This window comes from Anomalospiza imberbis, chromosome 25 (assembly GCF_031753505.1).
Source record: "Anomalospiza imberbis isolate Cuckoo-Finch-1a 21T00152 chromosome 25, ASM3175350v1, whole genome shotgun sequence".
Lineage (NCBI taxonomy): Eukaryota > Metazoa > Chordata > Aves > Passeriformes > Viduidae > Anomalospiza > Anomalospiza imberbis.
The window spans coordinates 6,936,271-6,963,984 of NC_089705.1; the positions used below are offsets into that span (position 1 = coordinate 6,936,271).

At 47.8% G+C, this 27,714-nt stretch overlaps 1 protein-coding gene across 10 annotated transcripts in view; it reads left to right on the forward strand.

The window, feature by feature from the left end:
- PHACTR4 (phosphatase and actin regulator 4) overlaps positions 1-27,714 on the forward strand; it is a 56,202-nt gene that overhangs the window by 12,818 nt on the left and 15,670 nt on the right. For 3 of the 10 annotated variants that reach the window (XM_068172548.1, XM_068172551.1, XM_068172550.1), the window contains exon 2: positions 5,579-5,625. In XM_068172548.1, the coding sequence (XP_068028649.1) occupies positions 5,610-5,625 (16 nt within the window). In that variant the 5' untranslated portion in view covers positions 5,579-5,609. Of the gene's footprint in view, positions 1-5,576; positions 5,626-7,459; positions 7,499-7,781; positions 7,881-17,290; positions 17,347-22,929; positions 23,082-27,714 lie in introns of those variants that run through there. The other 7 variants (XM_068172553.1, XM_068172554.1, XM_068172552.1 and 4 more) reach the window with 7 other exon arrangements.

A 27,714-nucleotide genomic window follows, 5' to 3' on the forward strand; every position in this document is an offset into this window, starting at 1 on the left:
GAGGCATGTATAAACAAAGGGCCTTGTCCAATGCTCAGTGTCCCTGGAGGTGCTCAAGGAACGACTGGATGTGGCACTCTGCTCTGGTTGGCAAGGTGGTGATTGGTCACAGGTTGGACCCAGTGATCCTGGAGATCTTTTCCAACCTCAGAGATTGTTTGCTAGAGCAATAAGGATGCGGGGTCTGGAGTCCCACTCCAGTGTTCTGCACAGCATGTCCGTGAGTACTTTTAAGGTTTACTTTTGCCCAGGTGTTGGAAAAAGCCACTCACCTTCCTTGTGGCGCAGCCCTGGAGGATGCAGCTCCCTTCCCTTTCCAGTTCCTGTCTGGTAACCTTATATTACTGTGCCACCCACAGGCAGCTACTGAGCTGCTGGAAAACATTTGCAGTTTGCATGGGGAGCCACTTATCAAATGTTAAATCTGTGACAAAAAGCCACTGGTTTCATTGACTGTAATATGAACTGTATTGAGGTTTTCAATCCTGGTTATTCCAATTTTCTATTTAAATTGCACATAGAGTTGTTATGCTAATGTCTGATTTTTCCACTTCTTCCACAAAACCCATTCCTTGTGCTAACCAGCTGCTGTGCTTCTGCTCAAAGCCATTGCTTCCCAACAAGTACAAAAATGCTTCTAGTATTGGGATCCTTGGAAAGAGAGGGAAACTGCTGGGCTGTTAATTAGCGGTGTACCCCGTTAATTGGCATGTTGCCACATTAGGCTGCAGAACAACTGGGTTTAATCTGTGCGGTTTTACTGAGGAGGAATATTCTGATTTCCCTCCAACTGACCTCTCCACTGCTCAGTGTGTGATGAGTGCAGAACAAACTGGGTCAGCCGAGGCTGCTCGGAGGATTTTGAAACCAGAATTTGTAGTTCCAGCAATTTGCAGAAACCAGCAAATGATGTTCAAACCATATGAGCAAAGGACATGAGCAAACCAAGACTTCTAGGTGGAGCTGGTTTGTTTTTAGATGGAGTCAGAAAAATATATGAGCTTTATGGCATCCACTGACTTGAAAAGGGGCTTGTGCATCTCTTCCCCTTTGTACCACTCTATGCAACAAGAGGTTATTTATACCTTTACACCTTGTCTTCTAATCTGTACTAGGGCATTTGGCATGGTTGATCTATTTAGGCTTTTTAAGAATTTCCCTTGTAATACTGAAACTCCAGTTGTGCACCCGTGTTGTAATCTGTCCTTTGGGAGAATACTTTGGTGCTGTTGAGGTATTCTCTTTTGTAGAACAGATTTTTAATATTGTTTACCATGCTCTTAATCTCACTGCTGGCAGATAAAATGAGTTTCTTTAGCCCTCCCCCTGAGGACCTGATGGAGCTTCATGGCCAGCAGACCCATGGCATTAGGTGGAGTTATCTCGGCTTTGCAAAAATCCGCTCATCTGTCTTCCTGGAAGGAGTAATTATTGGTGAGAGAATAAAATGTTGATTTTATTTTTGAAATTGCATTTATAAAACGGAACGGGCAGCCAGATCCACGGGCTAGCTGGGGAAGGTTCGTAATCCTCCCCATTTGGAGCTGGGGAGAGTCCTGATGGCTTGGATCAACCATTCAAGTGGAGTTTGGCAAATCAGGGAGGAAGACTCGGGATGTTCTCTGAGTGAGAACTCAGGCTGCTCTGTGCCTGGCTTCCATCTCCCAGCTGGCCCTATTCCTGGTGTTGACTTTTTCTTGTTATGATGGTGAGCTGTTGTGGGCAGCATCGACCCTTTGCTGGGCTCTTGTCATCTGCCCCAGTGGGACCTTCTGGGTGCTGCTGCAGTAATGTAGTTTTTAAAGTAGTGTAAAGCAAAGGGCTGAAGTGGCATAATATAATATAATATTTGTTTATTGGCTGTTACTAGCACCATGTTAGGTCAAAATGAATAATCACCTGGGAGCTGTCGGGTGAGCTTGTTTAATTTCATGGGTCATGGTCTGTATTAATGCAGGACCATGTTCCCCAAGCTATGGGTGTGTGTTAACCCTTCCCTTTCCCTCCAACTGGTGGACATAGTTCCAAACAGTTATAAGAGCATCCTTTCTCTTCCCCACTTGCGTTTTTTTCCAAGACAGCCTTGGGTCTTGTGTCTCATTACAGTAAAAGCCCTGTAGTAGCTGCCCAGCTGCTGTCATGTCCCTCTCTGGAACGGTGATTTAGAGCTGAGCCAGCATGGAAACTGCGTTTCCATGCCTCAGGCAAGCCTGTTGGCAGCCACTGTGGAGAAGTAATGTGCCACTTCTGCTTGGAAGAGTTGTCAGTTTTCTAGTTTAGTTGGGAAAAACAACCAACATTGGCTTAGGTTTTAGCTGGACTTCTGGAAGCAAGCTGTAGTCTTTTGAAGGAAGCTGTTCGTGTTACTGGAGGAGATGAGCAGTGAGGACAGAAGGGTCCAGCTGATGAGCTTGATTCTGAAGGAAACTGGATGGTTAATATTCCAGAGGTCTGGGTAAGGATTGCTGAAAATGAGACCATGAGGAAAGGGGGAAGCTGTAAAGGGGTATTCAGTAAAGCTCAAGGATGTGGGCTGGCCAAGGCTGGAACACACAGCGGCGCCTTGGTGTGCAGCCTCGTGGTGGTTTGAGCTGGGGCTGTCAAGGTCCTGTCATTCCCAGCCCACTCCTCTGGACATGCTTGGTGTGCATCTGGGTCAGCTTTGACTGTTCCCAGAGCAGCTGGATCGGTGTTGTAGGAAGGCATGGGAGGAGGTCCAAAGTCTGGAATTGGGTGGTTTGTGTTGCTGGGGGAGAATGTGAGCACATGGGCAGAGCTGGGAAAGACAAAATTCCCTGTGCAGCAGGGAGTGTGTTAAGACTGAAGAAGTAGGGTAGAAAACAGTCCAGCATTGCTGCAAAACAGTCGTTTTCTATTGTGTGTGGATTAGCTGCCTAGCTGGAAAGAAGCCACCGCTTTACTGCGGGAGTTCAGAGCCGGGTCAATGGAACAGGAATATATTCCTAGAGTGGTACAAAGAGCTGGGGAAAAAGCTGTAAAGTGTTTGAAGTCTCGAGGCAGACAAAGACCGTGGTTCTGCTGCTGTGGTGGCCAGAGTACCAGAGGGGCAGGGGAGAGTCCTGAGCGCTGAAAGTTGCTGAGCTGTGCCAGCAACAGGGCTCTTGGAAACAGGAATTTCACACAGCTGTCAGGCCCAGGGAATGTAGGGCACTCAGAGGACTTGAATATTCAGAGGAACTGTGGCATGTCATGCTAGAGGAAATGAAAAAGCTACATTTTCTCAGACGTAGGTATCTGAGAAACCTGTGACAGTAGGGGATAAAAGCAAATTTCTGTTCTGTGGAGTGGGTTATCTCAAATATTATTCCAGGATACAGCTTTCCAATTAGCCACTCGTAGTTAATGCTGGCAGCAGGATCTGCACTGCTTAATCCATTTCTTTGGTGAGAAGTACCTGTTCCTTAGTGCAGGTGGAGCTGTGTGCTCCTGCTTTGGCAGCCTGTGGCAGTGCTGCGGGAGCAGAGACTTTGCTCCTTCTTCTTCTACCCTGGCATCACTTTTTTTTCCCCAATGTGCCTTTTATGCTTGTGCTGTTAATAACCAGATATTGTGGATTTAGTGTTCTGCTCAGAAAGATCCTCCCAGCACAGACTGAGGTGTTTCCAGCTGTGCCATCAGGCAGTGACAGATGTCCCTAGTGTGCACAGTGAGTGTCCAGCAGTGACGGCTGCCAGGATTAGTATTCCAGACACAAATGTGCCCCTTGTAGTGCAGAGCTCAGCACAGCCTGTGCAGCAGTGCCCTTGAAAGGCAAATTAAACCCAGCTCCCTGGGAGCAGTGGGAGCACTGCTGTCATTTGTGCTGAGGTTCAAGTAGGCCTTGAGGTGGCAGTTTCAGTTTCCCTTCTGCTTTCCCTTCCCAGAAGGGCGTGCTTGAAAGGGCAGGCAGGGATGGGGATGGCTCTTCTGCCTTCAGTGGGGGAGCATTCCCTGGCAGGAGATGGGACCACATGAGGGTCGGGCTCTGCACCTAGGGAGTAAGGGACAGGATAAAGAGAAAACAGCCTCAAGTTGTGTCACGGAGTTTTAAGTTGGATATCAGGGAAAATTTCTTCACCAAAAAGGTTGTCAAGCCATGGCACAGGCTGCTCAGAGCAGTGTTGGGGTCACCATTCCTGGAAGCAATCAAAAACATGTGGGTGTGGCACTTGAGGACAGGGTTAGTGGTTGTCTTGGCAGTGCTGGGTTAATGGTTGGACTCAATCATCTTAGAGGGCTTTTCCAGCCTAAATGATTCTGTAGTTCATTCATTCCAGTTCTTGCAAATGGTGTCCTTCATGCAGCATGTGAATGCACCAAACCATGCATCCAAATGCGTGTGAGAGCTGTGTTTTGACAGTGTTAATGGATTAGACTGTAGGGATTGAGGGTGTTTCCTGAGCACTTGTGGCTGTCTGCCTCTGAAATCAAGACCTTCAGATGTTCTTGATTCACTCGTTTGCTGCCCAGAAGCCTGTATAGATACTTGTTCTCTTTTCTAAGCTGTTTAAAGCTATGATCCCCAATTATGTTTTGAGGGTTTAATGGCTCTGTTGAGGTGTTTCCCCCTTCCATTCCAAGAACATCACTGCGATGGAATTTGAGCTGCATCAGAGAGAAGAAGCCTGGAGCATGGTTGTGTTTGTCTCCGCTGACACTGCAGCCCTGGGATGCTCCAGTGCTCTTGAACAGCTGAGCACGTGCTGCACAGTCAGCAAGTTGTCACATGAAGATGACGAGCTAATATATTAAACTAAAGCCACCAAACTGTGCTTTGCTGCTGGGACCAAAGGTGATGAGTTGGCCTGGGCTTCATGAGGAAAAGGTTAGGCTGAAGTGGGCTATGGATAAAGGCTGGCTTTGACTCCTTGGCACTGGAACAACCTTATTTTGTAGTTCTTCCCCAGTCACCCCATGCTGTTTCTGCTGACATGTTCAGTTGTGGTTGTCTAAGTTTGAACTGCAAGATTTTGAAGACAGAACCTCCCTTTTTCTAAAATACTGAGCCTGATTTTACTGTGCTGCAGAATCTGTCAAAATCAAGACACATTATGATTTCCCCAAACTTAGTTCCCCTGGCATCTCATATCAGAACCTTCTCCAGAAAAAAACAGGCTTTTCTACTATAATCTTAGTTCCTTTTTTTTTTTATCTCCCCCCCTCCCCAGCATGTGCCTTGATGCTGTGTGACATCTGAAATACTTCCTGTGCATGTGCTGTGCTGCCTTTGCTAGATAAGCAGTAGGCTGTTCCCTTTTACAGCAGGCACATCCCTTCCTGAAGAGGCAGATGTGGAATGTTTTCCCTGGGAACAAATATTGCTGCTTTGTAATTATGTCACCTTAATTTTGTTTCTCTTTTCTTTCCATCACAGCATGTGTGTGATTAGAAGCTTCTGATGCCTTCCAAGAGGGGTGACAATGTCACACTCTTCCTAGTTGGGGCAGGATTTCTGCTCTAGGTTCCCTCCACACTGGTTTTGTGTAGGCTGAGCAGATCTGATAGAGAAATAAAATTAAGTCTGAGCTTTGTTCACACTTGGAATTTTGTGCGTTGACTTTGTTTCCTGTTTTTGTAGGAATTTCTCTGGACACTAGAGTACAAGAGGAATGGAAGAGACCGCTGGTGAGTACGGACTTAGATATCTTACCACAGATTATGGACCTGACCTGTCCTCCTTGGTTAAGCATCATAAAGAACCTGATTACTTTAAGCTTGGTGTCTTCATTTCAAGTGTAGAAGGTGATTAGAAAATAATGTAGTTTGGCAGATGCATCAGCTGCATTTGTAGTGTGGTGTGGACCAGATCTGACTGAAGCTCTGTAAATATGGAAGATCTTTTTTGGAATCTCCCATCTGTGAAACCTGGAATACTGATCTCTTGGCTATCCCAAGTTCTTGAAAACAGGTAACATCCCCTTTCTTAATAAGGAAGAGGCCAGAAGCAATGAGCTGATTTGAACAAGGCACATGGCAAGGCATAAAGGACGATCAGCTTCTGGTGTTCCTGTTCTGTATTTATTCCTTTAGGCTGCTCTGTGTTGCATAAGGTAGAGGAGTTTTAATTTTTTTTTAATTAAAATTTAAATCTCTTGCCTTAGGCAGTGTGTAGTGCTTGCCCTGAAGCAATCAAATTCATTGCTGGGAGGTTTAACTGATGCAAAGATATGGTTGTAACTGAAACTCACAGGTTTTTTTGCTTAGAGATTGCCTTGAAGAGCTCTTCCATCTGTTTGCCTAAAATGGCTACAATAAAGGAGTTAAATACCCAATTTTTCCCTGCCATTGACCTGAGATTTGCATGAAAACTCTTGCCTGCACCGTGGGAAACCAGTGTCCATGCAGCATATTGGCCTCACATCTTCTGGACTGTGATACTGCAGTTGGTGGTTCTAACTCGTAAATAATATTTCTGGGTTATTCTGTGCAGCCAGGTGATGCCATCCTGAAAACTTTGGGAATGGTTGTACGTGTCAGCAGGGCACTATGCTTGGTGAGGCAGATGAAGGCCAGTTTTTGGCTTCATACAGAGCTTGTGTGTTGGAGCCCAATGGCCTGGTTAGATCATCTGCAAGCCAAGAGCTCCTGCGTAAAAGAATAATGTGCTTGTAGTCCTGGTGGCAGGAACTGCTGTGCCCCCTCTTTGTCAGGCTGTAAGGTGCACATTTAATCTGTGCTGATTGCTTTCCCTTCTGATTTGCTCGTGGCAAACTAGTTCCAAAAGATGACTTGTGGAGGAGGTGGAAGGTGAAGTGAGTGTGGCACTGGCAGCTGAGGCTGGGGCAGTGCCTGTGGAGGTGGCAGCTCCTAGTCAGCCCTGGGACAGAGCACTGCAGAGCAGGGCCATTTTTCAGTCTCTAGAGCTTCAATTACTGGGATGGTGTTGAGCAACGTCAAGGCTGGGTTGGATGAGGCTCTGAGCAACCTGGTCTAGTGGAAGGTGTCCTGCCACAGCAGGGGGTGGAACGAGGTATTCAAGGTCCCTCCCATCCCCAGCCATTCTGTGGCTGGTGAGCTCTCCTCATTCACCAGGACTCACCCAGCCTGTGCTGGGACTGCCACCAGCCACCTCTGTTCACATCACAAAGCTTTTGTGTCCCTTTTCACGTGCAGTTGAACCCCATTTTTTGGCTACATCAATAAGACACAGAACTGGAGCCTTTTGAGGTTTCTGAGAGTGCTGAGTTTTGATGGGTGCTGGTGGCCTGGGATGTGAAAAACCGTATGTTCTGTTTGCATTTTGCCTACTTAAGTTACTTCACCTTTCCCTCTGGACAACTTGAGCGGTGCCAGTTTAGGATGGAGGATCTGTACTGGATCTTTGCGTGCACAGACACTCCCGTGGCTGGTCACAGGGAGTCCTTAGTGCTGGAAGCCAAGAGCCCTGTATTAAAGACAGAATAAATAGATGGATCTTTCATTATAATTTCCTTGCTTTTATGGATATTCGTTCTCCAAGTGCTAAGCTCAGGACTACTGGGTTGATCCCGGAGGTGAGGTAAGATGGAGCTGAGCTGAAGTCCAAGTCGGTGCCCTTTGTTCCTGCAAGCCTGGTGCTTTGTATGCATTGCTGTCCTTCCCTGGTTGGATATTAACTGCACTCACAATGCTGCATGGCTGGCGCTTGTTTCAGCTGGTGTGCTTGGAATGGCCATTGGGAATGCACAGGGAAGCGTAAATCCTTTTGAGCTGTCAGCCTTCACCAGCCATGGGTGGGTGGGGGAGCCTTCCTTGGCTGACTGCCCTGGCTAATTAAAAATGAAATTTGCTGTTGTCTTCAGATTTTAATTCATGCTCATCCCTGTGGACAAGTGGAAGCCAGGTCTCCAGGCAGCTGCAGTGAAGTTTCAGAGCTGTCCATACATGGTATTCTAGAACAGGTACGCAGCTTAAAATTTGCTCACAGCCCTGCCTTGAGTTAAGTATAGAGAAGAATACACAGAAACTTCTGGCAAACTTTGGGACATGGCCCTGAGTAAGTGATGGTAGGTTAAGTTGCCACACGTGGCCTTAAACTGAAGGAGGATGGGTTAGGATGGGATATTGGGAAGAAATTCTTCCCTGTGAGGGACTGGAATGGATTTCACAGAGAAGTTGTGGCTGCCCCATCCCTGGAAGTATTTCAGGTCAGTTTGGATGGGGCTTGGAGCAGTCTGGTCCAGTGGAAGGTGTCCCTGCCAATGGCATAGGGTGGAATTGGATGAACTTTGAGGTCCCTTCCAACCCAAACCATTCTGGGATTCTATGATTTTACATCAGTTCTCTGCAGTAAATTTGGGGGTGTTGTAACCAGGGCAGCCTCACACATCTTTGTTTGTCACTAATGCTGGACTTAAAACTGAATTCCTTCCCTGTAGGCTGTGCCCGTGTCACTGGCATTTGCTTCAGGAATGTACAGACTGCTGAGGTTACAGTGACATGGATTTGGCTGAGGTTCTGAAGTGGGGGAGGCTGCAGAGTTCTGTGAGGAGATGGGAGGTGGTGCTGGTGTTGCAGCAGCGCCAGCCCCGCTGTGGGGACAGTGCTGCCCTGGAGAGGCCACTGGTGCTGGTGGGAGGGTGGAGATTAGGGAGGGGAAGAAATGAAATCTAAATATACACATGCTGCCAGGCCAAGCTTCCTCAAGGTCCCACCTACACAAGTGATCTGTTGAAGGGAAATGTCTCTGGATTACCTTTCCCTTCTTCAGATCCTTCCTGTGGTACAGGTCAAGAATGACACTCTATTTTTGGAGCCTGTTTTTGCTGTTCATATACTGCCTGTCACTACCCAGGCTTCCTCCCAAAGACCACTCACTCACCTTACCATGATCTGAGCTAGGTTTGGAGCTTCTTCTTTGTCAAAGGATTGTGTTCTACCGAATATTTTGTCTGTCTGTAAGTCTCAGATATCTAAAAAGCAACATATTGAAGTGGAAGCTTTGTGCTTGGCAGGGGAAGTCTCACCTTATTGCTCATGGCTCCTTGAAAGCTCTGCTGCCATGTTGGCTCAACCTAAGGTGGAAGCAGACCTGCAGTTCACTTGCCCAGTAATGAGCAGTCATTAATGAACAAGTTCAGAGGGAGCATGGAAGGCCTTTTTGTGGAAAGTGTTTGCTGTTGGATCCTTTGACCTCCTGTACTGTGCACTCTGTTGACAGTTTCTGCCTGTGCTTACACACTTCTGCAGGTATTCAGATATGAACTTTTAAGTCCCTAAAAGGTCTAAAGCTCTGTGGGAAACCTGTGAAACATTTGAGGAAATTGAAGTAGCCTTTGCACACACAGGCTGTTACCCAAAGCTGCTTTTTTAGAAAGCTCCTGAAATACTAACTTTATGGATGCTTTAAGAATCTTCTGCAGCTACTGCTTTATTCCATGCTGACTTTCATCCTCTTTGACTTTCATCCTCTTTATCTCCTGCTGTGCTACTTTTTTCCCAATTTTTTTCTTCCTAAAAATAGGAAATACGCTTCAAGTCCTTCACCTTTGTGCAAACAAAGAAGTAATTTGTTTTAGCATCTAAGCTGACGCCTGAGTTACGTGCCTCAGAAAGAAACCAGTGTGATATGAATCTGCTGCTTCTGGAGACTTGGACTCCAGATGTAGTCTGAGTAGAGGAAAAAGTTGAAAACACAAATACTTGGTTCTTATCTCACCAGCTCTGCTGCTTTCTCCCAGCCGGATGCGTGGCTGGCTGCCTGATTCCCATCTTTATTCCCAAAAATCAGAGCTATAGCTTCAGATGCTCAGAGATTCATAACCGTTATGGGAACACCATTATGGAATCACTGAATAGTTTGGGTTGGGAGGGCCATGGGCACACACCTTCCACTAGCCCAGGTTTCTTCATGGCCTGTCCAGCCTGGCCTTGGACACTTGCAGGGATGGGGCAGCCACAGCTTCCCTGAGCAACCTGTGCCAGGGCTCCCACCCTCACAGGGAAGAGTTGCTTCCAAATGTCCCATCCATCCCTGCCTTCTGGCAGTGGGAAGCCATTGCCCTTGTCCTGCCACTCCAGGCTCTTGTCCTCAGTCCCTCTCCAGCTCTCCTGGAGCCCCCTTTGGCACTGGAAGGGGCTCTAAGGTCTCAGTTTAAGCCAGGCTGGTGGGACTGGCAGTCAGTGCCAGCAAGGTGTGCTGGGTTTGATGTGCAGTCAGGGCATTGCAGGGTTGGGAGCTTTGTTGTCACCAGGTCAGGCCTGCTGGAGAAGAACAGTCGCTGCTAAGCAGCCAATGGAAATCTCTCCATAATGTCTGTTCCAGAACAAAAGAGTGGGGTTTTCTTCCAGGAAGACACAGAAGCCGTGATTCCACTCAGATGCAGCATGTTGTGCGTGCAGCAGTAACACAGCTCTGTGTGATCCAGCAGAAGAACCAGTGGCCAAAGTGCCTGAGATCAAATTAGTTACAGTTGATGTGCACTAACTTGCAAGCAGGTAGAAAGGCAAATTCTTACTGTTCCTTGGGCAGGTTACCAGAGGCTGGAGCTGATCTCAGTGGAAAGCATTTGTCTTTTAAACAAGGTGCAGCACAGAGCATTTCCTTACCTACCTGAAAGCATTACTGGAAATAAGTCAAGTGCACTTGACAGCTTAGCAAAATACTTTGAGACATTATCCTGACAGCCTTTTGTTCTTAAATTTGTTCTAGTTCTTAGTGTAATTAATGTACTGAGTGCTGTCAGGGTGCTTGGGGCACTCGATGGCATGTTGGTGCTGTTTTTCTGCCTGCTTTATTTGCAAGTGGTTCAGCTCAACCATCCATCTAGTTAGCGTGGCATTTCTGAAAATTAATACCCAATAATTCCTCCCTGAACAACTTGAGGAGGTGTCTGAACTCTTGCTGCCTTTCCCTCCTGAGCTATGAGCCAAATGTTTAACAGAGATTATTTGCTGACCTGCCAGAGACCTCGTAATTCCATGACACCCCATTTTGAGTGACCTTTGAAGGTGGTGTGCTAAGTGGTCTTGCAGTTTGTACCCATATCTCTGGCTGGGGGAAAGCAGAGGTTAATTCTGCTGTTTTTGTGGTTTCCTGGCCCAGCTGTGGATGTGCTGGGATGGAGATGCTTCAGCCTCCAGGCTGGCTGGAGCCAGACAGTGGCAAAGGTTGATGTGGAGTGAGAAATGTCTTTGCTGAAGTGCTTCATGACGGAATTGAGCAATCTTATTCCTTGTGTGAAGAGATAAGACCTTGTAGGACGTGCAATCAATCCTCTGGGCAATTCAGGGTGATTTGCTGTGAAACTAGGAGTGTGGAGTTCCTGTGGCTCAGTAAGTAGGGCGTGGAGCAGGGCAGTAGGTTTCCAGAGTTTCTAGTTTTCTTTTTTAACTTGTTGGACCTTAAATTCATCTTGCTCCTGGAACATTGCCTGTAAATTCTGTCCAGGGATTTCAGTAGCTGATTTTATTGGGTTTGGGAGTAGAAGAGGAGCCTGCCTGTAACCAGGGACAAGCAGGTTTAGTATAAATGTGATTTTTGTTATTACTGTTTCTTCACGTAGGAGCAATGTGTCCAGGTTGAATGGCAAACCTGGCCTTTTAAAAACAAAATACCGAATGTTCTCGTTATCTTGCTGCCTTTGTGAGCTGTTGCTGCCAGTGTTAGCTGAGCTGTTGGCTGGACAAAGCTACTCCCAGGCCCTCAGGCTGGTCCTGAGGTGCAGTCCCAGTGTGAACATTTGGATGTTGTCACTGCTGACATCACCACTTTATCTGCTTGGCTCTCCTTTGTCTTGGAAAGGAGCCCTGGCTCTGACTGCTGAAGGTGTCTTTTGTATCCTGAAACAAACAAGAAACCAGAGATAAGAGGTGGCTTTTTTACAGGCTGGACCCATCCAGCTGTGTGGAATGAGTGGATAACCGTGACTTGCTTAGGGAGGACATGGCTCTTCAACCCAGCCCGAGTTGGTCTCGTTTTGTGAAGCAGAGATTTTAAGATTCCAAAAGGATTTACTGTCTGGGTAATGATAAATTTGTATTCCCTGGCACATGAAGAATAATATTTATAGGAATTGCTAAATTCCTCGTACAGATCTGTTCAGCCTGAGGGCGCTCAGGCTGTGCAGGCTCTGAGCTGAGCTTTGCAGATGAAGCTCTGCCATGGATTCTGCTGTCTATTACAGCTAGTCTTAGGGCTGTGTAAGGTAGGGCTTTGTACTTTGGTGTAACTCAGCTGTGCAGTTTTGTTACCATAGAATCACAGAAGCCTTCAGGTTGGAAAAGCCCGCCAGGATCCTCAAGTGCAGCCGTTCCCCCAGCACTGCCAAAGCCACCACTAACCCTTGTCCTCAAGTGCCACATCCACGTGGCTTTTGAATCCCTGCAGGGATGGGGACTCCACCGCTGCCCTGGGCAGCCCGTGCCAGGGACTGACAACCCTGTGATGAAGAATTTTCCCCAGTATCCAATCTAAACCTTCTCTGGCACAACTTGAGGCTGTTTCCTCCTGTCCTGTCCCTTGTTCCTTTGCGAGCAGAGCCTGACCCCCCCCATCCGGCTGCACCCTCCTGTCGGGAAGTTGGGGAGAGCGAAAAGGGCCCTCCGAGCCTCCTTTTCTGCGGGCTCCGCCAGCCGCTCCCGGCGCTCCAGCCCCTTCCCGGCGTTTCCCGGCCGCGGGCGCGCTCCGGCCCCGGAGGGGCTGCAGGGCTGCGCTGCGGCCGCCAGAGGGCGCGCGGGACCGGGCACTGGGGACACTGGGGACACTGGGGACACTTGGGGGGACATTGCGGGGGCATTGGGGGAGACACTGGGGGGATACTGGGGACATTGGGGGAGACACTGGGGGGACACTGGGGGAGACACTGGGGGAGACACTGGGGGGGACACTGGGGGGGACACTGGGGGGACACTGGGGGAGACACTGGGGGGACACTGGGGACATTGGGGGGACACTGGGGGGGCATTTGGGACACTGGGGGGACACTGGGGACATTGGGGGGACACTGGGGACACGGGAACGGCTTCCCGCTGCCGGGGCAGGGTTAGCTGCGGTGCTGGGAAGGAATCCCTCCCTGTGAGGGAGGGGAGGCCCTGGCACAGGGGGTCCAGAGAAGCTTGTGGCTGCCCCATCCCTGCAAGTGTCCCAGGCCAGGCTGAACAGGGCTTGGAGCACCCTGCTCTAGTGGACTGTGACAGGGAGTGGAACGAGATGAGTTTGAAGGTCCCTTGCATCTCAAACCATTCTAGAATTTTATGAATTGCATTTCTGTAGGAGATTTTTCCTCTCCCCCAAAAAGGGGAGGGAAAAGAGACAAGCCATGATGGTGCAGCCAAGCAGAGGCTGTGGACATTGGCTTTCATAGGCAGTGCAATGGGGTCTGATTTGGCGCCGTGTTAGGCTCAGTGCCAGCCTAACAACACTGGCCTAACTGGTACAGCACAGCCTCCCGCTGCACTTGAAAGGTAGAATTTAATAGTGTTCTGCACTCCATGAAAAAGTCCCCTATAAAAACACATCCCGGTTCCTGTGCTCTGGTCCCCCGTACGGTCGGAAGCAGCTCTGTGCGCTGTTTGCTTGGTGTGCTTTCCCTTTCCTTCCCCAGCCCCGCAGCACTAAGGGACTCATTTCCAAAGCGAGGTGAGCAGCAATTCATGGCTTGGCAAGGAAAATCGCTCCTGGAGGCTCTGTGGTGATCCCAGCTGGCTGTAGCTCTGCTCTTAGAGGGCTGATCAACCCCCTCTCCCCAGGAAGGCAGAGTTAGGCAGGGATCTGGGGCTGAACCTTGATCTTTGAGAGGACTGTAACCAGCCTTTGTCATGTTTTTTTGTTGAAATTCAACCCAAATCATGACAAAACCTGCCCTTCTCCCCTCCAGCTCTTTGGTCTTAACATTAACTCTTGGAAACTGAAGAGGTGATTAGGGCAGTAAACAGGGTCCCTTCCTGCAGGGAAAGCAGGAGTTTGTTCTGCCCAAGCATTGTAGGTTGCAGGGGTTAAGTTACATTTTGCTTTGGGAGAGGAAAGGAAAATCTCTCCAAGTAATTAACTTAAGATGCTGACGCTAATGAAGGGGCTTTCAAGGCTGGGACTCGGGGGGGTGATGGGAATCCCCTGCTGAATCAATGACATTACAGCTGTAGGAGTCATTCCACAATTATTGGGTTGAAATTATGTTGAACATGAAGTTAATCCTGTTATCTCTCAGATACTGAGCAAACTGAGTGCTCTGAGTAGCTCTAATGGGATTATGTGTGTCAGCCTGGCACCCTTGCCCTGTTCAGGGCTTTTTCTTATGTTCCTTTTCAGGATAAAGTATTGATCAGGCTTCCTACAGTTAATGTTGGGAGGTGATTTCTGGGGCAGTGTGTTGCAGCAGTGCTGGGTTATTTTTTTAACACCCTCTTGCCTCCTGAAGCCATTCACTCCTCCACAGCAAGGATCCCTTAAGCCCATCCCTAAAGAGATGTTTAGGAAAAGAGCTGAATAACAAGGATGAGTTTAAAAGGAGACTTTGCTGTGTCACACCTTCCTGGCATCAAGGATCTGCCGTTGAGTGAGATGATGTCATTCTGTGATGGAGACTACTCTGGGCCATCATATTTGCAGAGAGTAATTAGTTCTGGCTCGAAAATCGCATTTTACATCCATGATAGCGTGTGGTGATTATTCTAGACACAAGTGGGGTGGGGTGCTTAAGAGGTCTATCTAGCTTGGTTTTAAACAGTGGGATAAATTGCAAGGTAGCCATTGTCAGGAAAGCCTAGGAACCAAACTGATCCTGTAAGGAGGACAGAAGAGCATGTTCAGTCACTGGCTGTGGCCCTTGCAGCCAGGTTGTTTTCCTGTTGGGCACAGACCTCCAGGCTGTACTGGCCTGACTTCCCTGAAGGGTTTGAATGAGCTGGAACAGTGTTGGTGTTGTCACTGCCAGGTCAAGCTCCAACAGTGGTTGCAGCAGCACAAAACACGGTGACTGGAGATGACCACGTACGGTGGAGGGCTGAAGCCCTACACCCCAGTAAGAACTAGAATTTGGGTTTCAAAGTCACGGAAAATGTTTTTCTCTGCTCATTTACCACTAAACCAGGCCTCTTGGTTTCAGCATCACCAGAGTATAGAAGTGATACTTATAACACCCACTAAATGAGATGTTTTTGTGCCAAGCCAGAAATCTCCATAAATACAGGAAAGTTCTGTTATTAAAGGATAAATCAGCTTTTTGTTTCCAAGCTTTGATTCTCTCCCTTTTTTTTTTAAGGGCTGATCTTGTTAAGAACTGCAGACTTTTTGGTGAGGTTTTATTTTTATTCTTTTCTGTTCCCGTGAGGAAGGTGAGAATTGTTTTGGAAGATCCAAGGAGCTCATTTTACTGCAGAAACAGGCTTCAGGGTTGCTAATGACAAAATGTCTGGGCTGTCTCAAAGAAGGCACCCAGAGGATGTGGGGGCTGGTATAGCCAAGGGGCCACCTGGGATTTTGGACCAGTTTAAGTGCCCAGAGGCCAGCCAGCCCTGCTGTTGATAAGGTGACAGATTTAGATGGCATTGCACTAGCCTGTAATTCCAGGGACCTCAGGGGATAATTCTCACAGCAAAGGAGTCAGCACCTTCCACAAGCTCTTTGAGATGGGAATTCAGCACAAGAAAAAATCCCTGATTTAAAACCCAAAGTGCACAGAGAAACATTTTAACATTGGTGTTTATACACCGTATTTTTTGTATACCACACTGCTGCTGGTGCTCTGCAGACAGAGGATGAAGGGAATGAGGTTAATTGAGGAATCTGGGAATGTGTGAAGGGTTGTTCCTGCAAGAGAAGGGAACAACTCAGGGGAAAATAGCTTCCTACAAGGTTAGGGTTAGCTGTACCTTCAGAACTGTTGGTGTTATCTCATCTCTTGACTTCCTTTAATTATATGAAAAGACCTTGACACTGTAAACAATTCCCATGGCATTGTCCCTGCACTCATGTGAGTCAGTGTGATGCATAAACACTGTTTGGTTTGGGGGACCCAAGGTCTGTATGGCTTGGGACACAATTATCCTGTCTGATTTTGGTGCCTTTTTCCTGGATGGCTCTTGGTGCCTGTGGCTGCCACCACCTTGTTTTCCCAAGTTCTCTTGGTACTGGCAGAAAACAGGAGCATCTGGGATTGGGATTTCAGGCTAGGGCCAAGGGGGCAGGTGAAGTGCTCTCATTCTGTTTTCAGCTCCTTTGATCCTCCATAATTATCTCCCCAGTTCCAAAGGGGAAGAAGGGGATGTTACACAGCACAGCCCCAGCACTGCTTTATTCACATTAGCAGCAATGTTTTACTCATGTTTCCATCTTCAGCCTGGCTGCTGCTCAGAGATACCTTGGTGGCTGAGCAAGGGTCAATATTTGGAGTTGAGGTTCACTCCCTGTCTTGCTGATGGCTCTTTTCTGGGTGTGACCTGAGGTCTGGCTGTGCCACTGTTTAGGGTGGCCCATGGTAGATCTATGAAATATAATTTGGGCAGATGCACTTCCTAAGCGTTATCTTGTTCCTTAAATAGAGAATAAAGCTTGTATCAACATGAATCACAGAGTTGATAAACTGGAATGGTTCCTCTTGGAGTTGTCTTCTTGCATTGGGCAAATATTTATCCACATTGTTTCCAAAGGCATATTTGTGCAATAGAAGGAGGTCAGACCTGTAATTACCTGTTAGGTTTACTCTGGCAGAAATGGCTTGTAAAAACACAGTACAATTGAAAGGAAGCCTTTAAACCTTCTCTCTGTGTGTGAACCTAAAGCTGTGGTTTAAAATTTCAAATTTCGTGAGAGTTTTCAGTTGCAAGGGTACAAAAAGTATTTTCCTTGCTTAATTTAAGTGCCCCAAGTGAAATTGATCCACCCTTTCTTTTAATTCCTGAACTGTGGCAGGGAATTTGGGTTTCTCTTCCAACTGTATCTGCGGGCAATGATCAGAAGCTGAGGTTGTATGCCAGACTTGCCTTGCATTTTAATCAGGAGCTCCTCGCCTAGTCAATAATTAAAGCAGAGCAGGTGCAGAAAATTGGGTGTTCCCCAAAAACTAAACCAAGGCGCTTTTGTAAGCTTCCCTGAGCAGAGCCAGGCGAGTGAGGGGTGGTGGGATGCCCTGGCACTGCCTGGCTTGTGCAGTAATTTGGAAAAAATGTAACTTCAGACTGGAGAGCCGGAGGTGTTGAAGGATAATTTGGATTATTGGTGCGGTGAGGCTGCTGCAAGCCCGTTGGGTTGGCAGAGCAAAGGTGTTTGCTGCAGTTTTGGGTATGAAGAGCAAATCCATTTACCGAGATTTTTGTGAAACGTTTAAAAGAGGAAACAACTTTTACAGAGGAATCTTGCTGCATTTCTACTCAGTTACTGTGTGGGCAGAGAGGCTTGCAGCTGAAGTTTGACACCTTGAAGGATTAGAGGTAGGAAGAGAAATTTGGGATCATGAGCCTGTGGACCTTGACCTATACACTGAAGAGCAACTTAAATATAGTCCTACCTCTTAGGGTTAATTGCAATTTAATCTGAATTTAGAGGTTTCATATTTACTGATATTTTTGCTGTTAGCTTTTGTTGTTAGCTTGCAGTGTTGGGCAAAACAGAGCTTGTCCCATTGGTTTTGTAAGTGGCAGAGATGTACTTACTCTTGTACAATTTGTTTATGTTGGATAATGTCTGCACAGAGCTGTAAAGTCTTAAGAGTTAGGTTTGTCCTGTAAGGCTGTTTGTGATGGATGTGACTGTGCAGCAGCCACTCTCTTGGGAAGAGCACTGTGTGCTGTGCTGGGCCATCTCTAAAAACTTGTGCTGGGCAGTGCTTTGGAAGGAGGGCAGTATGTTTTGATTTTCTTCATCCCCATGTTTTGAAGTGGGTGGCCTCAGGTGATGTCAGTTTATACATTATTCTCTGAGTATCTTGAGTTTTTGCTGCAGGAGAGCGTTAACCAAGAGTTAAGCTAAATGCCATTCCTGTTTCTTCTCTAAACAATGCAATAATTAATGTAATTTTCTTCTCCGTGTTTCTGCTTAATGCGTTCCTAATAATGTAGCTGGAAGTGGCAGATGGGTATCCTGCCTCTTAATGCTCCCCTGTTGGGAATACGCCGATGCTTTGCTAATGCCTGATGCTTTGCTGGAATGTATCCTATATGTGTGCTTCCTTTGGCTTCTGACCAGACTTTCTTTTAACGCTGCTTCAAGGTGCTCCAAAAAGTTGTTCATCAGCTTTGGAGTTTCCCTTGCCTCGAGATGGCAAAGCCATGAATCACCATAGCGATCAAATTAGGGTTAGTCAAGTTAGCCAAGATGTGACTGAATCTTTAATTTTGTCAAGATGACATTCCTCAGCATTCCCTCACTAGTAAACAAGAAAATACTTGGCCTGCGTTGTAATTACAGGGAGTGGTGAGGAGGCATTGATGGTGAGGCTTTTCCAGTACTGGCTAAAACTTACTTCCAATGGAAGCTGTATTTCCCCCGGAAAACAAGGCTGGGGGGTATTTTTGCCTTAAGCTCCTCTGGGCTCGAAGCCCAGTTTAGTTTACAATTTTTTGAGCCCATTCCCCGTGACAATGAAGCGATTCCTTGTGTTCCTGCCACCTGCTGTGACCACAGGGCTTTCCAGGGGCATGGCCTCACCTTCCCAAAGGTGGGGCTGGAAGTGCTGTCAGTCAGTTCCTTGGCACAGCAATCTCTTCCTCCAGCTGTGCTCCATTGTGGTCAACATCTGGGCTGCTGTGGGACATGGCATGCTCGCCTTCCCTCACGTCAGCACATGGGTGGTGGCACCAAGTCCCTGACATGCTGGACCTGCTGCTCTTCGCTGTCTGAGGTGGAGCACCATGCTGACTAACTGGTGGGGACACGGGGACTGGAATGCTCTGGGAAATAGGAGTTTCCCTCTTGGAAATGTCACAGGAAGCATGAAGGAAGTCATGTGGTGTAGGAGTAGTTAGCTCCCATTTGAACCATCAAAGTCTGCAGGACGCAAACAATGTGATGCCAGCTGCCTTATAAATAACCCCTTTTCCGCTTCCCTCATCTTTTCATTCCGTGTGAGGGGAAAGGAAGAGCGTCACGTTGTGCTCATCTGTTCAGTGCCTCCCTGGTGCCTGCTGCCCCTCGGTAACGGCTGCACCCGCTCCGTGTCGGAGCACAGCCCAGAAGGGCTCGCCTCTCTGGGCAGCCAGAGCTCTTATGTGTGCATGTAAGATTTTTTCATTTTCTTGTTCTTCCAAAGCTGAAAACAAAACCTGTGGTGAAACCAAGCTGATTAGAGGGCTGAAGCACCTCTCCTGAGAGGAAAGGCTGAGGGAGCTGGGGTTGATCAGCCTGGAGGAGAGAAGCTCTGGGGTGACCTAATTGTGGCCGTTCAGTATCTGAAAGGAACCTGCAGGAAAGGTGGGAGAGACCATTTACAAGGGCCTGGAGTGACAGGACAAGGGGGGATGGCTTCAAACTGACAGATGAGATGGGGTATCGGGGAGAAATTCTTCCCTGTGAGAGTGGTGAGGGAGTGGAATGGGTTTCCCAGAGAAGCTGTGGCTGCCTCTCCCTGGAAGTGTTCCAGGCCAGGTTGGACAGGGCTTGGAGTAACCTGTGATAGTGGAAGGTGTCCCTACTCATGGCATGGGGTGAAATGAGATAGACTTTAAGGTCCCTTCCAACCCAAACCATTCCATGGTTCAACGAAACACATCCAGAGTCGTGGTGCTGCCACTTTTTCTCCTCCCTGCCAGCCCTCCTGGTGAGGTGGTCACTGCATGAGGATTTCAGTGGGTGCATCTCCCGCAGTGAAAGAGCCTTAAAGGCCCCATGGCTGCTGCTGACTCTCTGGTGATGAGCTCTGCAGGAAAACGCCTAGTATCACTGGTTTTAAATAGCTCCATCGGCAGGGATGGGATATTGCTGGAGTCCTTTGTAATGTTCCTGTGGCTGAATCATGGAACACAAATGTCTGAGTCACCGTGGGTGAATGCAGCATTTCACGTTGGTGTGAACTGAAATCTGAACAGCACTGGCTTTATTAGAGGAGCTAATATTGGGCTCAAGGCTTTCATTAGATTTTAGAATGAAACAATCCAGAAGAGTTCCTTTTACGATGTATGTGAACAGATTATTAACATGGAAATGCCAGGGGTTTAATGGGATTTTGGGCTGGATGGAGAGGAAATGAAACTTCAGAAGAAGGCCATGTACCCCATGTTTGAGTGTTTACTGCCTGGTTTTTTATTTCAGCCAGCTGCCTCTCCTTAAATCACATAACATTTTCATGTAACTGGCGTTTCTTCGTTACTATATTTTAAAAGGAAATGCTGAAGGGACAATCAGGTGTTTCACATTTTGCTCTTCTTTAGAAAACTCTTTGCTATTCCAACTTTTTCATCTTAAAAAAAGTCATCACCTGTCGCTGAGGAGTAAACAGTTGCTCTGGTTTCTTCTGGTTGCTGTGCAGCAGTCAGATGGTCTTTCTCATTATTACGGGAATTTTTACTCTTCCTTGCTTGAAGTGTGGGTTTTTCTTTATCTGGGATGTCCAGTGGGATGAGGGCAGGTTGCTTTGTCCAGTATTTTTCCCCAGTGGTGAAACAAAGCCCTCTAAATGCAGAGGGTTTCTTAGGAGCTGCTCTCATGCTCTGACCTCAGGCTGCAGTTGAGGCAGGAACATTTTTTGGCATTCTGTTTTCTGGGACAGAATTTGCACCTTTCCTTTCAGATGTGGAGCTGAAGGATGGACTGATGGGTTTTTCTGGCCATGAGTTCCCTTGACAAAAATGATGCTGGTGTTACTTTTGGATTTGTGGTGGGTTTTTTGCACGTTGTCAGCTGTTTTCTGGTGGGGTTTTATTTTCTCCCCCAAAAGAGGAGAGAGTGGCTGGTACTCCCGAATGATGCTTAAGTCCAGACCCAGCTGCAATTTAAAACACAGATTTGTATCTCTTTGCTCCTTGAGCACCACAGCCACGCTTTTCAGGAGGAAATATTAATGCTTCTGGTACAATCATTGCCAAATCTTGTTATTCTCTCTGTGATGGTCTTTGAGGCCTGATGAAGGATACAGAAATGTAAAGGACTTTATTTCACAGCCTGTTGGGTTCCTGAGTAACTGCTGTGCATCTCTCGGGCTGCAGCTGCTGTGAATTTAAATCTGTTTATTTAAATACCTTTTCTGAAATTTAAGGTAATGTTTCATGTTTTACAAATGTAGAAATAAAGGGTCAGGGATATGATTGCACTACAGTGCTTTAACAATTTACCACGTGTCATCTGTTCTGCAGCAGAGCTTTGTGCACTTTGAATTCACAGCAAACACCTTATAAAAAGCAGTGGCTTTAATTCTGTAGAAGCCAGGCAGGTCTAGAGGCAGTGTTCTGTGGCATTCCCCAATGTAGGATATTTTTCCAGACCTCCTTCCAAGCTGGGCAGCTGATTTACAGACTTGGGGAAATCTTCCTGCCTTTATCTCTGACCTTTATGAATCTCTGCCAGATGGCAGTGAATATAAATGTCTTCAACAATGGCTTTTTCTTTGCTTCAAAGCAAAAAGTCTTCAATGAGGTGGAGCATTCCTGGGAACTGGGACGTTCATTGCCCACAGTGAGAGCCCGAGCCCAGAAATGTCCATGGTGGGAGTGGAGAAGAGCAACACTTCCAGGAATGTCCGTGTGCCCTGCACAAGGGAGGACAGTGGTATTTGCTGTCCACCTCCAGGGCTCGGCTCACCCCTGTCTGTGGGATGAGAGTCCCCTGCCTGGCACCAGGCTCGAGGACAAGCACAGCGCACGTGGAGAAGGTGCACAGGTGTTCTTCCTCCTCCTATGTTCCTGCGGCTCTGCTTTGGATGAGGAGTGGATTTGCAAGTTGCCCAATGGCACATTTAGTGTGTTAGTGGGGAACCAAGAGCACTGAGGTCTTTGTGGTGTGGACAGGGACAAGGAGCACTGCAGGGACACAGAGCACTGCAGCAAATCCTGTTGGTTAAAACTTCTCCTACACTGGGGAAAAGCCAACCTAGATGTGTCACATGGGGTCAGGTTCCTGATTTTAATCCCTTTTATGCTGCAGCAAATTCCTGTATATTTTTGAAAATTGCTTTTTCTTTTTTCCTGGACTAAGATTAAGCTTCTGGATGCTTAAAGATTTTCTTGCTTCTCTGTTGTAGGGTGTACAGGGAAACTGAGCTGTCGGTTCACAGAAGTCCTACCCCAAATTGCAATGATAAATTAAGGAATCCAAATGGACATATTTAAGCTTTGGAGATCTTTTATTGTGAGGCAGATGGCTGAGGGGGATGTTTGTTACCTTAACCATCAAGTTGTGACACATGAATAGAAACTTTTACTTTCCTTGTTAAATTTAAATTTTTCATTGTTAAATTTAAATTGCACGAGAAGACATGCTTCCTGGTAACTTTAGTAGAGAGGGGAATTGCACGAAATTGTATCTTTATATTTGTGTAGATGCATATCAGCTCAGGCTGTCTTTGAAATTCCCTTTGCTCGGGGGTAGTGCAGCTCCCACAGCACTCCGAGAACGCTGTCTCATCCCTGCCTGCCGTAGTTTGTGTTCAGCTGGCACAGGTAGGCTGTAAATGCCTTCATCTCGTTTTGGGAGGTGAAACCCCTTGGTGTGTCGCTGTGCACGGATTCTCCAAGCCCATCCCTGAGAAGAACACTCTGCTCTCCTTCTCCTTGCTCCCGGCTTTTCTCTCTTCTTGCCGAACTGGATGCGAGGAAGGCGCGAGGGGTGTTGATAATTTGGACTGTGCAGCTCAGTGGCTGGGTCCTGGCTGGCTGTCTCCTCCCCTTCCTGAGCTTCGCCCTAGCCAGCTCGGCTCTGGAATGACAGGCATTCCTGCGTGAAGGGAGCTGGCACGGACACTTATTTATGAGAATCAAGTGCCCAGCCATGGGGGACAGGGAGGGCAGGACCTGTGCTGGACCGTCCGACACCGGAGCCGTGGCCTGAGCGCGGGGAGTCGCCTCCCTGGCCAGACGTTTCCTCATCCCAAGTGTGGATTTACCGTTCTGAAGGGTTGAAGTGTTCTCAGCGTAGACTTCTCCTCTGTTCTCCTCCCGCCTCTTCTCGGAGAGCTGCTCTGAACAGAATCTCATGGGGCAGCCGCACTTCTCGAGACCGGTGAATCCAGGTGCTTTTGGTGAGTAACGCAGGGCAGGGGAGACCAGGGAGCTCTGGGGCTGCAGCAGGGCAGCATTGCAGGTGAAACGGAGGAGTTGGGAGGAGTGGAATGTGGAACTTGTGTAACCTGTGCCCCGCTGGGGAGAGAAACCAGAGAAATAACTCAATTTCCTTCCTTTCTCTTACTGATTTCACATGCAGTCCCTGTGCAATATGTTCTCTGGTCTTCAGACAGGCTCCAAGCCGCTGTTCTAAGGGACAGCCTCTGGCTGGCATGGATTCAGGGATACTTCCTTGGCAAAGCACTTGGGCAGTGGCAACGTTCACCTGCATGGGGCAGGAATCAGCCCCGAGAGCGAGCCGGGACCAAAGCCACCAAGAACTGTGATTGATGTCACCCATCTTTTGGGGCAGCTATAGCAGTTTCGGGAGGAGAAGAGCTTGGCAATAATCTCCCTGCTTGTTTTCCCTCTCCATTGTGAAGTATCTCAGTAACAGGCTGGAGAAAACACAACTCTGCGAAGCTCCAGGAGCAGCCCCACTTCCCGAGCGCTGTGTGGGGTCAGTGTTACTCCAGGTCTGTCGTGGGTGCTGTTCCCAGCACTGGGACTGGGGAGGCACTGGCTATGAGGAGACTTTCCACATCCCACTCTTGCCTTTCTCTCATTCCCACTTGCTGTTAGCTGCCTGGGCTCAGTTGTTCATTCTCATCTGTTAAGTGGAATTTTCTAATTTTCAGAGAAGAAATGGACATTGGCAGACAAAGATCACCCTCAAAATACAGACTGTTATTTTCATTATTTTTCACTTCCGTAACTTTGACCCTATCAAGCATTTCTAGGGCTCAGATGAAACCAGTGATTCTCTTCCCCACCACCAGTTTACTCCAGCTAGTCTGGCTCAAGAGTTGCTAAAAATAAAGTGGTAGAGTGGAAGGGAAGAAAAACTTCAGTTGTCTTTGTACTGTGGAGATCAACAGCATCTTCTGCTTGGATTTATTCACTGTTAGAAGCTGACTTGGTCAGTCTTGGGCTCTTTCTGTCATCAGATGCCAAGAACAGTGGTAATTTCCAGGGAAGTGGGCTTGGTGTAGTGATATTGTGCTTTCTGGAGTCTGGAGCAAACAGACCTGATGTTTCCTCAACTGCTCATTTGCTCTCTGAGGTCTTTTTTTCATGGCACAGCTCTCACAGTTCCTACTGATTAAATCTGGAACTTGAAGAGATGGTTCTTGCATTAACTGTGTCAGGATGCTGTTAAAGGAGAGTCCTCTGAAGATTATGGTGATTAGAAACATACAAAACACAGGGAAGCTGAGGGCTGGGACTGTTTGAGGCTGTTTTGTGACCACAACCTTTCATTCCTTTATGGTCAGGATTCTCGTCTTCCCTGGACAATTCAGGAAAACACACACCAAGTTTTTAAAGCTGTTTTAGGGAAGCGTAGAAAAATTTACCCAAAGTGCTTTTTGGATACTTTTAACAGCATTTCACTGAAAGAGTGCTTTTTGAGTTGTTGCCGTTTGCTTGGAAGCTTCTCGGATTCTTGACTGCTCTGCTGGACACAGCCTGAGGGGAAAGGAGGGAGTTGGGGTCTTACATCTCAGAAAAGGACTGGGGCAGAGAGCCCATGGTAGTGCAGGGAGGGTGATACCTGGCTTATCTTAGACTGCTTCACCAGCCTTTGGAGGTGTGCAGAATTGTTTGGGGGAGAAAAGCAGCTTGTTCTCAACCTTTTCCCAGCAGCTCCGTTCTGCAGTCCTGTCCTGGGGCTCACTGACCCTACATCATTAAAGGATTGTGCCATTTTCCTCATGAACACTAACAATCAGTAGTTTTTTTTCCCAGGTATATTCAGGATAATACAAACTGTCATCATCTGAGATGCAATCCTTTGATTTCTTCACAGCCTTCAGCCTTGCTTTGTTGTGATCTCAGACTTGGATCTGAAGTGATTTTTAGCTTAAAAGCAAAATTTCTCCATAGCCAGGGTGACTTCTGAAGGATGTGTGGCCTGAGATAAAATAGTTTAAAAACTCACCAGGATTAATTCTGGAATGTCCTGCACTAGATCCAGGTTGGGTTTAATTCTTTATCGTTGTGCATCAGAGGTGCCTCTATTCCATGTAACTGCTGCAGGTATCTTCCACGTTAGAAATGATCCTTAATGGAAGGAATGTTTTTAGTTATTCCTGTTGGTCCCTGAAGTTCCTGCCGTGCCTGTTTCCAGGCTGGCAGTGCTTGGCTCTTCAAAACAGTATTTTGGGGCTTGACTCCCGAAGATGGGGATTAACTGTCCTTGCTCATGTGATGGCTTTTCTTCCCCAGCCCCTGGTGTGACCATTAAACCATGGCATTTATCGGTGGGGTTCCTAAGGGCCAGCTGGGAGCTGCCTGCTGGGGTGTCCTGTGTGTGTGGCCAAGGTGTGACTATGTGTGGGGTTTTTAATTGACCCCATGGATCCTGGCTGGGCCAGTTTGACCCACTGAGAGCGCTGGTGGAAGTGAAAGCTTCACCCTGTTTAATAGGAATGGCAGCCCCAAGCCTGACAGGACATTTTGGAGCAGGTGACACATCACCACAGCCACTTGCTGAGGGTGGGAGAGACCAACTGTGGGTCTCTAGCTCCTTTCACTGAAATGGTTTCTCTATTTTGGGGGAAAAAAATGACTGGGGTCACTCAACACCACAAGATGTAGTGGAAAAGGAGCTTTTTTCTGCATGAAATTTAACTGCAAGACTTGAGCAAAAACATGTCTGCAGGGGAGGGCTGGAAGGACCAGGTGGCCAGGCAAACCAATAGGGAATTGCATCCCAAGTTGCTTGTCACTGCTGGAGCTTCCTGCCTTCTTGTGTGTTCGGGCTGTGCCAGTTTTGTGATGTTTCCCTAGATTATTTCAGTCTAAACATTTTGGGTTAACATAAATCTGCTGTTTTAAACAGCTCAAATTCACCTGCTTGTTTGGATAGAGTGAGATCAGAACAGCTTAAGTGTTTGGGAGAGCAGATCTGAAAAGGCAGGAGGCTCTGGCTGGGAAGCAGCCGGGGCATCACGCTGCCCCTGGACCAGCTGGATTCTGAGCTCCAAGTGTTCCAGGCCATCTCCTCTGGGAGCATCAGGCAACTTGCTGAAGTTGCAGCGCATATTTTATTCCTGATTTTTCCTCAGCCAGGGCCCTGCTGGAACATTAAGCACAGCATCCAGCTGTCAGGGTGGGCTCTGTGGGGCTCTCCCAGCTCCAGGGTCATTTTTCCAAAATGTGGACTGCTATCCTTCCAGAAGGGTTGAACAAGGTCCTGCTTTGACGTGGGGTCACTTTAGGGACCTGCCAGCTGAGAATCCCTTGATCTTCTCGTGAGGACTCTGCTGCCTTCGCCCAGGGCTGTGTGACCTCATTTAAGCTTTTTCCCTGTATTTCAAATGGGTTTTCCAGCCTGGCACCATGGTGAGGGTGAGGCTGGTCTCTTGGACACAGCCTTGCTGCTGGGCCAGGTCGGGTGAACGCATCGGAGTCCTGATGCTTCCCACCCTTCCCTCGAAGTCTGGGTCCTCTTTTTTTGCCCTATTTCGTTCCCCTAGCATGGTGCTGAGGTTCCTTCCCGGTTTTCCAGTGCATGACTCGGATAAGGAAGGGTTTCCCCCTTGCATTGCAAAGCAGCTTAAGGACCCTCCTGTACCTTGTAGAGCAGAGCTGGAGGAGGCACAGCCTCAGCAAGGTGGCTTCTCTGCCTGCACAGGGAAGAGATGGAGATTTGAGCTGGAAATGGGCTGTGAATGGAAGGGAAGGTCCATTTTGGTGGGAGTGTGAGCACTATCTAATGTGAACAATCACCGAACAATAAGGTTATTTGAATGCAGATCTGTAAATCTCACCTCTAGCTGCAGATCCACCCGCTCATTAGTCCTCAGTGTCATAATTGCTTCACAACAGACTGCTTTAAATGTCTACGTCCCTGTGGTAATTGGAGAAGGGAAAAGGAAGAGTGCTGTGGAAGGATAGGACAGGCTCTCCTGTCATCTGCGCAACAGGACAGGACAGAAGGAATCCCAGTGAGGATCAGGGAAGGAATTGCTTCCCTGGCTTCAGTGTGAGCAGTGGGCTGGAATGGTCTCAGAATGTTTAGTAACATGTCAGGTTTTATTCTACACAGAGCAAAAGGGTGGTGGAAATTATTTGGACAGTTTTGTGTTCCAGTGTGCATGTCTCCCCCTCTTGCCGGGCTGCTTTTGGGCACGGAACTGACTATAAACCAACAAAAGCAAGTGTTTCCATGTTGGACAAGACCTGACTCTCAGCAGGAGCCTATGAGCATTGTAACACGGCCGAGGGAGCAGTGAGGCAGAGCAGCAGGACCAGGTGATTTGCTCTTGATGTGAAGGTCTTGTGAAACCTCCTGTGTTCACCTGCGTGGTTGCAGCTCTGGCAGTGAAACTCCACCCTGGGAAGGTATTTGCTTTGACAGCCGGACCTGGGCTGCAGGTGCTGCTGGAAGAGGTTCTGGCAGGAGCAGTAACATGTGGGTTCTCCCCACCCTCTCTGCTCTTAGCTGCTCCTCCTTTGGAGGTACTGCGTGTCTCCTTTTGGTCAGTCCTTTCATGTCCTGTGCTCCTCCCTGGCTGTTCAGAGGGGACTGTGGCAGGGGAATGCTTG